Below are 16,517 nucleotides of genomic sequence, written 5' to 3' on the forward strand. Positions count from 1 at the left end.
AAAGTGCACTTCGCCTGTTTTATCGATTCCCAGTATTGAAATTGACAACAAAGCTCGAGGTTTTGGTCCATGATACAGACATGAGATGAAGCGACGATTTCGATCTAAACACATTTTTTGTATAGTTGGAACCTTGGGCCTTGATCATGTTTGCCAAGAAATGACGCTGTGGAGGACAAATAATTTCGTTTCCGTCTATTCAGGAAAACTAGCATTTGCACGTTGCCTTGTATCTTGCTTAGGGTTAAATTTATAATTTAATGGTTGTTAATTTACAAGATTATTGTGTGTATACAAGAAATAACTTTTATATTTCATACTTATGATTGACAAAGTATTTGTTCAACAGTAGACAAGTGCATATGGATGGGTTATGAAACATGATTTATAATGTTTGTCAGGCCAAAATTTTCAAGTATAGAGAGATGTGTACAGGGATTTGTCTTTGTGATTTCTTTATTTTGCTTGAGGTTTGGAGCTTAGTCTTTTTTCATTAGTTTCAAGTGAGAATTTTTCTTTCAAAAAGTCAAAAGTAGTTAGCTTAGTCTTAAGAAAATCTTTTCTTATTATTGCATAAAAAAAATTTTAATTAAATATATCTCAAAGTTTTTTTTTTTTTTGAGCAAAATGTATTGCAAAGTTGGTATCAGCTTAAGTGAAAAGCCTAAAGAAATCATTCCAAATATGCTCTCTCTTTGTTTATCTAATCAACTTGGGAGGAATTTATAAAAGTTTAAGAAGGTTAATATACACATAGTTAGTCAAGATTTTTAATAATGTGGCCACTAATGCCTGGTCATTAAATTTTAACAGAAAGGTTTTTTCAAGTAAAATAGCCTATAACCTATAAGGCTATAACCATTCCAAATCAATTTCAATTCTATAAGGGATTCTAGTTCTAAAACAAAACTTAAAGGTTGGTAGTACGTAAAAAGCCCTAATAATACTTGGAATTACATTTATATTTGTAAATGGATTAAAGTCATTAATACCACTAATAAGGATATTATAGGAAGGAAAAACTAAACCACTAAACACTAAATCATCAAATCATGTTGGTGCTTTTACTATATATATATATATGACATCACTAAAGTGGAAAAGCCCACTCATGTAAATTAGAAGGCCTGGCCTCCTGGGTCTCATTTATTGATCAGTTTTAAAAATCTAAAGACGAAAAGCCCACCCAAGCAAACAATTGCCAGATCTGGGGCTCGTTTGTATCACAGCCCGTCCATTTGGAATCGGCAGGGGTGTTGGAAGCCATCCAGTGCCATCTTGAAAGACCAAAATGTGCAGTTTCTTTATTACTATCAAAGTGTGGAGATCGAAAGAAGCTTTTCCCTCAAAATTTTTACGTTTTTTATAAATATATCTTTTAATCACCTTTTTATTTCATACATATCAAACCATTATGACATATTTTTTTTTATCAAAAAATAGCAATCCAAACGGGATATGGAAAATACTTAACTAGGCTTGTTTGTTGTTTATTTATAGACCATGTGGAAAATTGATGATAAAAGATGTACAATGTTTATGCAAGAATCTTCATAGAGTTATTGCATGATCTAAAAGTGAACTAGTAGACCAATCCTACCCAAATATCTGATAATGTTGACAAAAGAGAATAAAATCTCACCTTTCAATCTTCTAGTCTAAAAACCATACAATAATTATATTCGTGGTCCAAATCTAAACTAATTTAAGTCATTTTTTTTTTCATTACTCTTTGGCATCTGGGACATGTGTCGATATGCGTATGCTTTGAACCCAAATATCTTGTACCTTCATTCACTGGTTTGAGTTGACAAAGTACTCAGAAAAATCCATGGCCAGCCACCTTTTTGATTACCTCCTTCAGATGCCAGGAGTCCACATCCACGATGTAATTGGAATAGATATTTGATTTCCTCATTTCACTGAAAACACAACGCCGTCTAACGACGTTATGTTTACGTTTTGTTTTGTTTTGTTTATTTGTTACCACTATATAAATGCATTTATCAGCTTTTATAGATTATAATTCTAATGTATCTTTTTACTTTTCGAGTAGATAATAAATGAATATATTCAAAGCAACAAATATTATAAGCATGCATTGCGGATACAAGACAGCATGTCTGCCCTACTGCACTTTTCGGATGGCTTGTTACTGTTTTAAACAAAACTAAGGACTTTTTTGGTGTTGTGATTCATCATAAAATACTAAAATCCATAATAATAGAAAAGTGACCACAAAATCTTTTCCTACTGAATTAGCCTACTCTACGACTAATTTAATATGAGTTTTATTAACGGGCACCCATAGAACTGATAGGATATTAATCGTTAGTAATTTTTATTGTTAATTTTTCCCATTGTCCTTGTCAAATATTGTTTAATTGTTAACATATACTTATATTTGATATTTAGACCTATCCACAGGAAGTGGAACTGAAAGGCGCTAAAAAGGGAGCTTTCTGAAGCAAATTACTTCACACGGGAGAGTCTTCTACAAAGCTCCATCAACGTGGTCCACAAGAGCAGACCAGAGGTGATTTTCTTTTCCTTTTCGGCTGATGAAGAGATGGCTGGTACGGGAAGTCCTACTAGCAATAGGAAACAAGAGAAATTTTGGAGGACCCGGTTTTTGCACCTTTTTCTCTAAATTCGGCAGAACCACTCGTCGTAGGATAGTTTTTGCTTTCTTTCTCGGTTGTTCATGCGTGCCGACTGTTCGGCTTTATTTCCCACTGGAAAACAACTTTTACTTCTGCCTTTTTAGTAAAACTAGGAGGATAACACCGCACGATGTGCGGTGTAATTTTCAATCGTGCCCATAAATGCCCAATTATTCAAATTTAGATATTAAATATGAAAAGTTACATAAAAGTGCATTCGTAGTGAAAATAAGCTATGCTTTTGTAGTTTTATTAAATAGTGAAAATAAGCTACAGTTTTAACTTTTTGTAGTTTTGGAATTTTTTTTGCATAAAAGGAACTTTAAAATAATATGCAATCATATTGAGATACAAAACGAGAATAAAATCCCCAAACAGTCATCTAGCTGCAACTAAAAATGGTGGGGCATAACATCATAATAAAAGATACCCTGTTGTTAGCATCCTATACATTAGCTAAACAATCTACCATCCGATTTGCTTCACTGCTTATATGCTTTGATCAAGACTTGCTGCCAAAATACGATAAGATACCTACAATCAGATATAACCATAGCACATTGTAAATAGCAGTATCATATTGGTTTAAAAGATTAAAAATATTAATAGCATCAACTTCCAATTCCGGTTTGTAGCAATAATGATCTATAGTTATCCTTAGTCCTCCTCTCAATCCCAAAAGTTCAGCTAGAAGATTGGAAGTTATTCCTAATCTTTTACTGATCCGATGGTCCAAAATCCATATCAATTCCTTATAACTCCAGCAACTCCAAGAATGCCTTTTGAAACCCTACCAATGATAAGTTTTCAAAAGCCATCCTTAGGACGAGTCTCTATACAATCATAACCTCGTATTTTTCCCTAGTTATGGTCTGCTTGGGTTCTAAAAAGGAGTAATCAAAGGTATTCAAAAGAGGAGAGGATTGAGGTTTGCCAACATAAAAAGATTAGATTTGTTTTGATGATTCAATAAGGACCAGCTAGTGAAAGAAATCACAATGCCCCAAAGAACTCGAAAAAAGGTGAAGGGTTTTCTGCTAGGTATGTTTTTTTTCATTCATTCCTCACAGCTTAAATGATGATCAATACCAATCTCCCAAGATAAGCGTCCATGTAATAAAATCAATAAACAGAATAACTTTTCAATTTAACTTGAGAAGAAATCATACAACCGAAGCAAATCTCATGAGGAATAGAAAAAAACACCATTTGGATCCATAACTGAAGCTCATTTCTCAGCACATCTTTATCAATAATGCAATCAAGATAGGCTAAATTAGGTGAGAGACTGTTTATAGAAAACGACAATATGGTTTATAGTATAAATGGTAGAACACAAATAAATATTACCAGCTTTAACTACTTGTTAGAGATGTCAACTTCAAGTCTTCATATTCCTTCCTGTAACAACAACCAATAATATACTTAGAAAATTAACACCAAAAGAACAAAAAAAGGGGAAAAAAATTGAATGTGTCGAAACAGTGATTGTATTCTCAAACTCTAGGAAGAAGTATGTGTCATTTATCTCAAAGTAGAGGCAACTCATACTGGAACATCTGGATGTGTCATATTTACTACAGATTATCCATCCTGTTAAAACAAATCAGTGAGTTTTACCAAATCTTCTTCAAAAGTAATATGCCCTTTCGTAAAGTTCTTTCCTGTATAAAAATTTCAAGACAAATTGAAGGTCTATAACACATTCACCTCTTTGAACCTATCAATTGGACCACCATCTTCATGTTTTTTTGCAAAATTTCCTGTGTAAGCTTTCTTCAATTAAGTTCATTTTTACAAAGTAAAATAAATTTGTTGTAAGGTTCAGTTTTCCAGACTTTATCTTACTGAGATGTTACAAATCTAAGAGACCACCATGTTTTGCAAATATAGATTTAAGTCAACTAAAACTGAATTTTCTAACAAGAATTTCTAAGCTACTAAACATCGTAGTCTATGATTAAAGAGGCAAAACTACAGTTATGCAGCAAGTTAATTCTTTTTTTGGTGAATGAATAGAACATTTAAGGAAAAATGTCACTTTTCATCCCTAAATTTTGAATTATGAATACATTTCATCCTCGAATTTTCTGGTATAACGCATTTAGTATCTAAACTATCAATTTTTGACCAATTCATCCTCAAATGGGAAACTAATTAATTTGAATGGAAATTGAGCACCTGATGCGCATGAGCCTGTTGAGTGAAAAATCTTGCACGACTTAAAATCAACAAAATAGAATAGCTATTTTCACTCTCCCAACTCCAATTTCCATTCAAATTGATTAATTTCCATTCATGTAGTTAAGCCAATACCTTAAAATTCAATCACCACAAAAAATTGCACAAGAAACTAATATCTTAAAGACCACTACGAACTAAAAGATGGCAACAACTATGGCAGCTTTTTTCCTTCATGATTAATATATCAACCTAATAAAATGCCCCACAAATTAGAGACCAAAACAAAGTAAACATTGAATTTGCTAGATCCATAAAACTAATTACCACTTCCATACACAATATAGTAAGGTCATGAAAATAACACCATTCAAACAAACAAAAATTTACACTAAAATTAACTATCCAAAATATCAACATTTCGATTTCTACCTAATGAAAACAACCTCTGATCAGATGTTTTTGCACATGTGAGAAGTGCCATTTTGTTAACACAGTTCCGCAAAATATGTATACTACCGTTCCCAACCAAAAACTGCCCACTTACATTTGACCTAATGTGACCCAATAGCATAAATAGCAGCCAAATTTTTACAAAGACAGATATGGCAACTCACAATTAAATCTTAAAAGACAAATTTAGTACCTCTATCTTATCATTTTCTAGGCCATTATCAGATTTTATAAGGCTGACAGCCATGAGAAATAAAAACCCAAAAAAGAGACTAAATAAGAAAAAGTTTAGCAAATTCACCAAATTTCACATACAATACATAATTAAAGCTTTCTAAATCTGGAATTGAGTTTCTTAATCTGAGAAGTGACCATGAAAAAAAAAGTAAAGCCTGAGTTTAGTCCGATTTACCAGTCCAATATCATCATTCCTGACGATAGAGTGCTTCATTATGCGGTTGCGGATATCAGAGCACTCATAACAGAATGGAATAGAGTAGCTCACATAAAGGCCAATCGCAACTTATGTACTGCACTTGGAATTGATTTTTCTATCTTCCAACCAAATAGTGTTTGCTTATTAGTGTATTTCAGGTAATATATTATTGTGGGTATTCCCTTTGATGCTGATCAATCGAAAGGAATCTCATTAGAAAAAAGGGATAATAAGTATAGATATGTATATGACCTTGAGAGGTGAATCATGCACCACTCCAAAAAAAAAAAGTATAAAAACCATCCCTTGATTGTATATCTCAATTCCTCATTTCGTAACCAGGAAAAATGGATATGTAGAAACCAAAAAAAAGGGTTCCGCTATATACAGTTTATAGACAGCACCAAACCAGTAACTTTGAGTGAGGAATTTCTAGGAGATCACGAGAGAGTGAAGCAGAAAGACAAAAAGAGAAAGTGGAGTTACACAGTACCCATACTACATGGCCAAATCTAGTTAATATTTTCTTTTCTTGACTGTAGCAAACTGAGAAAAATTCTCAAGGGAAAAAATTTTCAGAACATAACATGAACTTTATAAATACCAGATCTCTGAGAAACAGAACAACAGACCTGGAAAAGTAAAAATCAGCGTGAAGGATAAAATTGACTCCAAAATTTCGACTGCTATCAGCCAAGACTCGAAAAAATAATTAGGTAGTACTTCCAAAAAAAAAAGTATTGGCTGATTATAATTAGCCAAGGAAAAAACCACCAAAAAAGGCCAAAATCCTAAACTTCCAATTAGCAAGTACCTATTGTTTATGCTCGATTTCCCCCCTCCCCTCCCAAAAAAAAAGATAGAGATAGGCTAATGCATTTCAAGCATTAGCAGTCATGCATTAGAAAAGCAATAAGTTAACCACAGTATGTGACATTAAATGTTGACAAATTCACCTGCTAAACACTCTAATTCCCATCCTACTTAGTAAAATAGAATAAAACATCACCAGAATGAGAAAAGCATCAATTGTGACTGCAAAACTATGTACAAGTAGATGGCAAGTAATAAAAACTTTAAGAATTGTATACAACCATCCATAAACCACTCACAATTTGAAGAAATAGAAGCTCATTTAAGTATCTTGTTCAAATCCACAAGAAATTTTTAGCACCATCAACCTGCAAATTACATACAAACAAACTCAGATTTGGATGGAGTCAACCATAATTAATGCAAACTAAGTACTACATTTCATCGTGAACTAAACTTAATAGAAAAATAATTACTACTATCACCTTTTTGGACGAAAACGCTATGCATTATTATCATTTTCATATCCAAATAAATACGTTTATCAAACATCCACCTCAATGTAATATAACTCCTTTTCCCTTTACCCAACCCCTATAGCATTATGTAACTCGCTTTTTACATTATCATCAAGTATATTAAAACAGGTCATTAATTGAAGTCATCTCACTTAAGGAATCAACACTTACATTACAGTTCCCTACCCATGTTAAACTTGGCATCAGACCCCATCAATTTACATAAATGATTATTCTAAGCAATTATTTCATGTTACCAGATACAGGGCATGAATGTACACACGTAACAAAACAAAAAATTGCATTTTTCATGTACAAATGTGAATATGGCATTTTTCCCAAGGACAAATACTCAACCTTACCATAATTTAGTGGAAAACTCATTTTATTCTTGCCTAAAATGTAATAAAAAAACCTTTGGCAGGTGTTGTAGGTAGGTTATGTAGTATATTGCTGGCATAATAAAGCTCTGATAGCTTAACAAAATTGTAAACCTGCTAATAAGTATTCATTAGCTAAAATAAGTCTCACTTTGAAAATACTCCAGAATATTAATGTTTTTGCATAAATATACCTTGGCTCTGCATTTTCCAGTAATTATTGCAATAGTAAAATGATAAGAAATGTCTTACAAAGATCTTCTCATCTTATTTAAATAAAAAAAGAAAGGCAATCTGTTCCAATACAAATCTAGATTTGCTCACAATGAACGAGAACCAATTTAACCAATTTATCATGGCATCGACATAAAAAACATATACGATCCAGAATAATCAGTTCAAGAGAATTAACCAACTAATTAAAAACATTGCCTGCAATTCATCAATTTCTTATAATAGAAATAAAAAATTCACCATAATTGCATTCACAAAATAGTCACACCAAAGACAACCTCAAGAAAATATGTGATACCGCATATTAAAGAACAGTATATGGTAGAATTTGTTGATTCACATACCAATTCAAGTTCAATGGCAAATTAGAACATCCAAAATTGTTCAAATTCAAAGCAAATAACAACTTGGGATCCATTTATCTCTAATGGCAGCTTGCTCAACAAAATCCGCTAGCAAGGAGGCAAAGACCTATTCTTTCAATTATATTGCAATGACAAATGCAAGAAAATTCAAAATGATTTAGTAATTTATTCAAGAAGGACACAAAAATGGAAAAGCAAGACCCATAACTCAGTATCACAGTGTGCCAACAACCAACTACAAAATTCTTAAATTGGCATATACTCGTATCTAGAACCGCAGGCACAAGAAAATTTAAATGCACAATCAGATCCTAACTTGAATATGAATATTGACATGACGATGAAAACAATATCCACGTCCTAGTAGCTCGGTTAGTTTTTTTTTTTTAAAGAAGGTAACAATACGATCATTCCTTTCTCAAAACTTCAAATCCATTACCTTAATGAATCCAATCTCCTTAGCATTACTGCAGAAGTATTGTCTGCAGCACATCAGGCCATACTTACAGATAATATCATGGGATTTTTCACACACACGGCTGTCAAAACAAACCAACGTATAACCATAAGCAACAAGTCAAATCATCAAATAGTTCAATCAAAAAAAGCCTCCAGGTATTTAAAAAGGAAAAAGCACCAAACCACCAGGAGGAGAAAATATCCATGTGGTCAGGTACAATTCTTAAAATGCCATAGTGAATAATACCGTTATCACTAAAAAATACTACTCACAACAGCTTACTAAACTCCCAAAAATTATCAAGCCATCAACGACACAAGACTTTTTTAGCATGAAAATCACATTGGTCCATCATTAGGATCAATTTAACACCAATTTAACTTGAAAAAAAGATTATATACCAAATGATTTAGTATACAAGGCAGTACACCATAAACCTACAATTTCTTGAAATCCAATCAAGGACTCCAACATCACTGATACAAACACCAGATTGTACTGGTAGAAAACCACAATAAATGGGACTAAGAATGATCAAATGTACGAAAACTCCCACAAAAATCAGTTTAGTTTCATGGAATTAGATTTCACGGAGGATTTTGAATATTTGAAATCCAGGTTAATCCAAATAAATTGTTTGGTAAAAAATTTAATTGTAGGGGAGAACTTTTGAAATGCAAAACAACTTGAAAAATGCTTCTTAGAAATACTTCCGTGAGGTACTTTCTCCAAAACCACCAGGCGGGCCAGCAATTTTAAAGACTCATTTGCCTTCCACATACTCCAAAACTGAACAAGAAATATATAGAAGTGGTGAACCAAACTACCCACAAAATAAACCCCACATGACAAACATTTAGACAGAAATCCATAAAGGTAAAACGAGATGCAGAGCAAGTGCTTTATTTCAGGAACACTGATTTACTTTTTCTATTTTCTTCCTTAAACTGAGAGGGTTCGAGAGGCATGGGAAACAATGTTAAAGAATACAATTTTTTAAGAAAATAACCTTATAGAATCTACCTTCAAAATGGAAAAACAAAACTTACAAAATCGCATGAAGATGGTGGAGGAAATTTCCAAATTATGTACCTGCAACATCACAACGTCAATTTTTTTTTCCAGAGTAAACTGCAATTTTGTATTGATTTAACTTCATTCCTCAGTGTACCCAACCAACAAAAAAAAAAGCCCAATTTCTTGATAGTGAAAAAAAAAACTTGCTTTTATTTTCAGAAAAATAACGATGCCATCGAAGGGGGAAAATGATCAAGGTTCAGGCTCAGATGTATCATCTTAGGTCAGGCAAAAAGAAAGTGACACCGCCATGGCTGCAACGCCGGTTGCAATGTGATGGATCATCTTCTCTTCCTCCCCATCATATATGCCATCCGGGTTGCCCAGCCAAGATACGGGTCAGATTTGGCTCAATGCACTGACCCATTTGATCTGAAAGGTAAAGAATCACCACAGCTTTCAGACAAGCAGGCTTCTCGAGAAGATGAGCAGAATCAATAGTAGTAGTAGTAATGCTGCTATTTATGAAAGGTCTGGTTCAAAAACTTTAAGGTGGGTTTCTGTGATTAATCATAAGCAGAAACTGCATCTGAAGGGCTATTGGTTTCTGATGGTCGATGATGAAAAAAGAAATCATAGGCTAAAAATCAGAGAGGTTGAAGAAATCCCAGTCTCTCTGACAGCCTCATTCTTCAGAGAGCCGAAATCTTAAGGCACCGTTTGGATCGAAGCAAAAGGAAAGGAAAGGACTCCTAGAGTTCCCATCTCCCTCTCAACTTGATCCTCAAGTCGACAGCACTGGCTTTGATCCTCAACTTGATCAACATCACAACATCATAAAAGGGAAAAATTAGACAATTAATCTGGTAAATAATAGAAGGGGGAAAAAATGGCTAATAAAGATGCTTTGGAAAAAAGAATTAAGAAGAGTTTTTGAAGCAAAAATATTCCAGCCAACTTTTTGATTCTGTTGTCATCTATCAGAAAAAAATTGAAGAGAGAAAATGCTTCCGAAATTGAAGAGAGAGAAAAAGTGCAGCTTTCTTTGTGAGGATGAGGGAAAAAAAGAAGAGAAAGGAAGTGTTGGAGAGAGGGAGTCGGATGGTTAATGAAATGAGTGGAGAAAAGGAACCGCTACCATCACTGAAAAGTTGGGAGCAGGTAACCTTCTCCCATTCATCACATCTGCATTTGATTGTTTGAAAAAGAAAAGGAAAAAAAACCACACACACACAGACGGACGAACACACTCCAACCAATAACTATTGGACACATCAGCAAAACAACCATCCCTTTTGAGCCATGGCATTCGCTCTTTTATACATATGTTAATAACGGGATGCCTGGTGAATTAATGAATTTGCGTGGAACTTTACTTGTGCGGCGTGGTTAAACTTTTCATCTAGTCAAAGATCAACTCGACGGCGCAGTTTCAAATATCTGTGAGATCTAATTAATTTTCACGCATTTCTTAATTTGTTAATATTTGCACGTTGTTTACTTGAATTTCCTTGGGATTATTTTGTTAATTGGATATTAAGGGCCCGATGTTCAATGCGACTTATTAATCTCCTGTCAAATTAGTCAATTAAATCCATAATTATTTAATTGATTAATATTAGTGACAACTGGCATGTTTACACACTAAGGGATCGTGCAATCCAATTTAAATAACCCCCGTAGTGTGTTATTGATTGGGGTTAGGTTTTTCTAGTTCTTAATGCAATTGAAGAATTAATTTCTACGGTCGTACCTAGAAGTATTCTCTGGTTAGAGGTAATCAATGGTCGTACATTGGCTATCAATAAATTAAAGAAAATTTGGTCGTTAGAACCCGTTGGCAACTATAACTAACCTATTAATACATTACGTGAACCATCCTGGCATCAATAATCGGATGAATGGACTGTGTCTGAATAGTTGTATCCTTGGTTAGAACTTATTTATTCTTGATTTAATTCCTGTCTATATTCGTGCTAGTTAATTATTTATTTTTAGCTGAATTGCTTAATTGTTTTTAGTTTCATTCCCATTAAATCCCTCTTACCAATTGGAATCATAAAGAGACAAATATCCCCAATCCCTGAGGAGACGACCCTGCTTGCCACTGTCTACTATTTAGTAAATTTTGTTAATTAATTAATTCTGGTATATCGGATTAAGCAAACTCTTCCGGAACAGGGTAAATCAAGTAACCCATTGCACACTTAGAGTTCCTGCTCCAGTATCTAAGATTAATTATTAACTGCTTTTAGTGATAGTTAGATTCTATTTTTATTATTGCACAGGCTCGACACCTGTCAAGAGCATTCGTTAACACATCTAATATTCACTTAACCTAAGATTATATATTCACTTAACCTGGCCATGAAATTGGCTGCTCTCTCCCTTCATTGTTTCACGTTGGAGGGGAAAGTCAGCTTTACGTCAAAGACCAAGTTATCATGTACAGGGCATTAGTAAACTCAGATTCGACATCTGAGGAAACATCTAACCGCCCCATGTGGATAGGATCACGCTTTGTGGCCGAATTATGTATCTTCGATTGAGCACGTTTTCAAGTGTTATACGTCTTTTATGAATTGACTATTGAGAAGATTACGTCAGTCTTGAATGGTTCCTAGAGAGTTAGACTAAGAGTGTAGGAAAATGTTGAGGACTCCCCTCATGAACCCCGAGATAAATGTTTTGAAGTGAAGAAAGATTAACGACCCCGAAAAAAAAGAAAAAGAAAAGAAAACTAAAAAGACAAAAACAAGTTGAGAGCAAGTATAGATGCATGTTCGAATTCACATCAATTTAGTCAAATTCTTGAAAAATGAGAATTTCACCATCGGAAGAAAATTTAAGACTCGTTCAGATTGTGAGTTTTTCAGGATTTTTTTGAAATATTTCTTGAACATATTTTCTAATTACCTTTTTTTTTTTATCTCACATAGAGCACATGGCTACAGTATAATTTACAAAAAAAAAAAAAAAAAAAAAAAGGGACCTTAGCGTGTCGAGATGGCAAGCTTTTAGAAAAATCATTTTATAAATTGCTAAAAATTTTCAATATTTTCCACAACCATCTTTTTATACTATCACTTACGAACTTTCCAATAAAGTATTATCACAAAATATTCTTGAAATCATCCCCTAAAACAAATCATTTGCTTGCATTTTTCCCAAATGTTGGACCTCTAAGTTACTAAACCACTCCTTGAAGCACATATCACTATACTTCCGCACCTTATTTGCTCAAGTATTGCAGCACAAATCTTACTAAAACTAGCCCTAAAAGCTAGCTAGCCACTTCTTGCTCTGCATGGCTGGAATTAAGGGCAGACCGGGCGACATCAACAACACAAGAATTGTATTATCATGCCTTAATTTTAAAAATTTTCTCCTCCCCTAAAATTTGCGCAGACTGTAAAGTGGTCCTCGCCTGGATCCCGAGTCCACACATGGAAAGAACCACACACCCTGAGTCCACCTTGGACCAGTTTCCTCGGTCCCTCCGAGTAAGAGGAGGCAATAGAATTTAAAAACCTAAACATGATCTAATGCTGGATTTGTCCACATTTAAGCTAGGATTGATTGCTTGTCCTATTAGAAGTCTACGAAACCTACCATGACCTACATGGATCTCAATAGTCAATCCCGTACAAGTACTATTTACTTTTTTGAGATCTGCGCATGCATGCGGATAAAACACGTTTTGTGAAGATGATAAAAAAAAATTGTTGCCTAACACGTTTTTGTTTATATATAAACTAGTTATCTGGACAACCTGAATTAATTCACTCCTTAAGCACAATAGCTTTTGAGGGATTGAAACTTGAGAAAAAAAGAGTTGAGAAGCAAAATGGTGAGAACTACATGTATTGACAAAAGTGGATTGAAGAAAGGTGCATGGAGTGAAGAAGAAGACAATAAATTGAGAGCCTATGTTCTAAGATATGGCCATTGGAATTGGCAACAGCTGCCTAAATTTGCCGGTTTTTTTCAGTCATCCTCCTCTATGCTGCCACCATCTCGATCCTTCTTCTAGTTTGATTCTTTTAGTCTTTTATTTTGTCAATAAACTAAAATCGATAGATTCGCAAAAAGTGTAACCTTATTGTTCCATAGATTTGTCTGTGTCACTATGAAGAAGTGTTCTAATATTTCAAATCTTGCTCTGCAATTAGTCTAACAATGCAGGTATACCATAAAAAAAACTACTGTTTTCTTGATATGGTTGTGTCAATCATTCTGAACTTTGCAGCAACTGAGAAATGTTAATGCAGTGAAGTTAGTAAATTGTGGTGTGACACTGAATAATGTATCTTCTTCTAATGAAATTGTGGTGATTTTCAGGTCTATCTAGGTGTGGTAAAAGTTGCAGACTGAGATGGATGAATTACCTGAGGCCTGGTGTAAAAAGAGGCAGCTTTAGTGAGGAAGAAGAGGAACTAATATTGAAGTTACATAAAGAATTGGGAAACAGGTATAAAGTTACTATCCCTTCTGATGAACTTCTTGACATGTTTTAAGGGCTAAACTAACCTTGAATTCATTTTTAATTTTCTTCTGAGAGAGGCAAAAAACTAAAATAAAATAAAGTTTTGGTCCGGCTAGTAGTCATTCCTGATTGAAGAGATTTTTCCACAATTGCAGATGGTCAGCTATTACCGCAAGATTACCAGGAAGAACGGATAACGAAGTAAAAAATTATTGGCACACTCATCTCAGAAAGCGCACCAAACAAGATTCAAAACCAAAGGATAAAATTGAGCAAACTAGCGAAAGATCCCAACCCATGGAAAGTGATGCAGATCAAAATAAGGAATCTTCTGCAATATCCATATTTCATTCCACTACTGATCAAAATAGATCAGGATTGGAGACTGAAATTGCTGCTGTTCCTGCTGCTGATACTAACTGCGAGTTGTCCCCCTTGAGCTGCGGTTCAAAACATTTTGACGGTGGAGACTGGTTTGGAGAAGACAGCAACAGTTCAGTGGAATCATTACCTGAATCCTTCGAGAGTTTCTGGAGCGAACCCTTTGCTTTGGACACATCATATAGCAATCTTAAAGTAATTAATTATGACTGGTTGCCACCTGTTGAGGAAGAATTTACATACCCTTTCTCCTCATTTCTTGATGAAGATATGGATTGGTTTCACGAGTTGATACAATGAAAGTGGCCTGATTATTCTACGCTAATTAGTATTCAATTAAAATTTTGAATTTGGAAGCTCCGAGGATTATACTTGTTTACCGCACTTCAAGAATACAAACATAATACCTTCACAAGAGTATCTAGCTCTCTATGTTTTGCGCTCAATATTGTGTAGTTTTTCAGGTTTTTTGTACAACTAAAGAATCAACATGACATTTAATTTTGTGCAGGATTGCCTGATCTCTTCATGCATATCGGTTTTTAATTTGTAGACTAATAACACTTGCACGTCCAATGTTTTCACCAATATTGGCCCCTTCATATCCTCAACCTTAATCCTAAGTACTTCTGAGGGAAAAATATAATTGGTTGAGTCATCATGTTTATTTGATGAGATAACTATACCCTCTTCAAGCATAATCAAATGACTGGTTTGAATGTACAGAGCATAATCAAAAGCTTCTGAGGAAATCCTAGGAAACAGAGAGAGAGAGAGAGAGCAAAAATATACTATATATGCCTGCAACAACTGGGCCTCCGAATTTAGTACACTTTCCTCGTTAAGACGAGTGTTATCCAAAGTTTCGTGTGCTCAAATTGGTAGCCTCCCAATCACATCAAAATTACGTTAAGTAGAATAAAAGCAATTGCTTGGACTCATGAAGCCCAATCCAGGCGTCGCATTTAAGAGATTTGAAACCAAAATATTAGGGTTTTTTTTTTTTTTTTTTTTACTATTCCAAATAGAAATAGCAAATATCAAGTTGACAACAGTGTTTTGAAAACCGGACCGGACCGGCCGGTTTGACCGGTTGAACCGCGAACCGGCCATGGCTCCGGTCCGGTTCAATGTCAGGTTTGACTTTGTCAAGAAACCGGTCAAAAACCGGTCGGACCGCAAAACCGCTGAACCGGATTTGAACCGGTTATTTCAGGTTTTTGAGTTTTCCTTTTTTTTTTTTTTTTTTTTTTTTTTTTTGCAAAATGTAGTTACCAGGATTCGAACTCAAGACCTTTGTAATAGAAGACCAATGTAGTAACCATTGCACTATCACATCTTATTAGTTTTTTTTGATAACTTATTTATATAAAACAAACACTCATATTTCTTTTGTTCCATTTTTTTTTACAAAATATCATCCTTTCATGACTCTTTCTTTTTAATCTTCAATACACACACACACACACACTCTCTCTCTCTCTCTCTCTCTCTCTCTATCATCTTTTCTTTTGCCACTCATTTTTAATCAAACCTCTTTATTTTTAATTTATTGATGTTTTCTTCCATATTTTAATTTTGTTTTTGTCCATTAAATTTAAAAAAGTTAAAAAAGAATTATTTTTCTTTAACGCAATTTATTTAATACCACAACCACTCACTTTTATCTCATTTTTTGTTTCTTATCAAATTTGCATTTCTATTTTCAATTCTCTTGATTTTCTTCGAACTCCAAACTTCCTTTTTTAAATTGTAAATTTAAATTCCAAAATGTAAATTAAAATTTAAGTTCACAATGTCTAAATTCTCATAGACGTGAATTTTGTATAATTTCAAATATTGTGATATTTTTGGATTATATTTAAGATTTTTTTGGTAGATATAATTGAAATTGAGATGAAATTTATTTGTTTTAACTTATAATTTAAAAAATTTATTTTTAAAAATCCAAGTTATTCAAAAATAGTAAACTTTTCATCATATAAAGTATTAAATTATCCATTACATGTCTTATTTTGTGCACATATATATTTATATAAATTATTTTTTAAAAAATTCATTGAACCGAGGTTGAACCGGTCCGACCGGTTGAACCTCGACCCTTTCACTTCACCGGTTCAATTAACGGTC

General features: G+C 33.8%; 1 protein-coding gene and 1 long non-coding RNA gene across 2 annotated transcripts; one reads left to right on the forward strand and one right to left on the reverse strand.

Annotated features, from left to right (window-relative positions):
• Positions 1-2,991: 2,991 nt before the first annotated feature.
• Positions 2,992-10,692, reverse strand: LOC140007750 (uncharacterized). Its single transcript, XR_011815145.1, has 5 exons — positions 9,553-10,692; positions 8,483-8,582; positions 6,846-6,914; positions 4,014-4,064; positions 2,992-3,197 (listed from the first exon to the last, which is right to left on the reverse strand). It is a non-coding gene; the product is annotated as an uncharacterized lncRNA (long non-coding RNA).
• Positions 10,693-13,319: 2,627 nt separating this feature from the next.
• LOC113689459 (transcription factor MYB14-like) lies at positions 13,320-14,762 on the forward strand. Its single transcript, XM_027207228.2, has 3 exons — positions 13,320-13,500; positions 13,862-13,991; positions 14,162-14,762. The coding sequence occupies exons 1-3, from the start codon at positions 13,368-13,370 to the stop codon at positions 14,685-14,687; spliced, it is 789 nt and encodes a 262-aa protein (XP_027063029.1). The 5' UTR covers positions 13,320-13,367; the 3' UTR covers positions 14,688-14,762.
• The last annotated feature ends 1,755 nt before the right edge of the window (positions 14,763-16,517 follow it).

Source organism: Coffea arabica, chromosome 5c, assembly GCF_036785885.1.
Source record: "Coffea arabica cultivar ET-39 chromosome 5c, Coffea Arabica ET-39 HiFi, whole genome shotgun sequence".
Lineage (NCBI taxonomy): Eukaryota > Viridiplantae > Streptophyta > Magnoliopsida > Gentianales > Rubiaceae > Coffea > Coffea arabica.

Excerpts from the sequence above, each read along its gene's own strand:
- LOC113689459 (XM_027207228.2), top strand. The coding sequence starts at position 13,368 with ATGGTGAGAACTACATGTATTGACAAAAGTGGATTGAAGAAAGGTGCA. Across the intron at positions 13,501-13,861 it reads ACAGCTGCCTAAATTTGCCG|GTCTATCTAGGTGTGGTAAA; the intron begins GTTTTTTTCAGT and ends GGTGATTTTCAG. Across the intron at positions 13,992-14,161 it reads CATAAAGAATTGGGAAACAG|ATGGTCAGCTATTACCGCAA; the intron begins GTATAAAGTTAC and ends CCACAATTGCAG.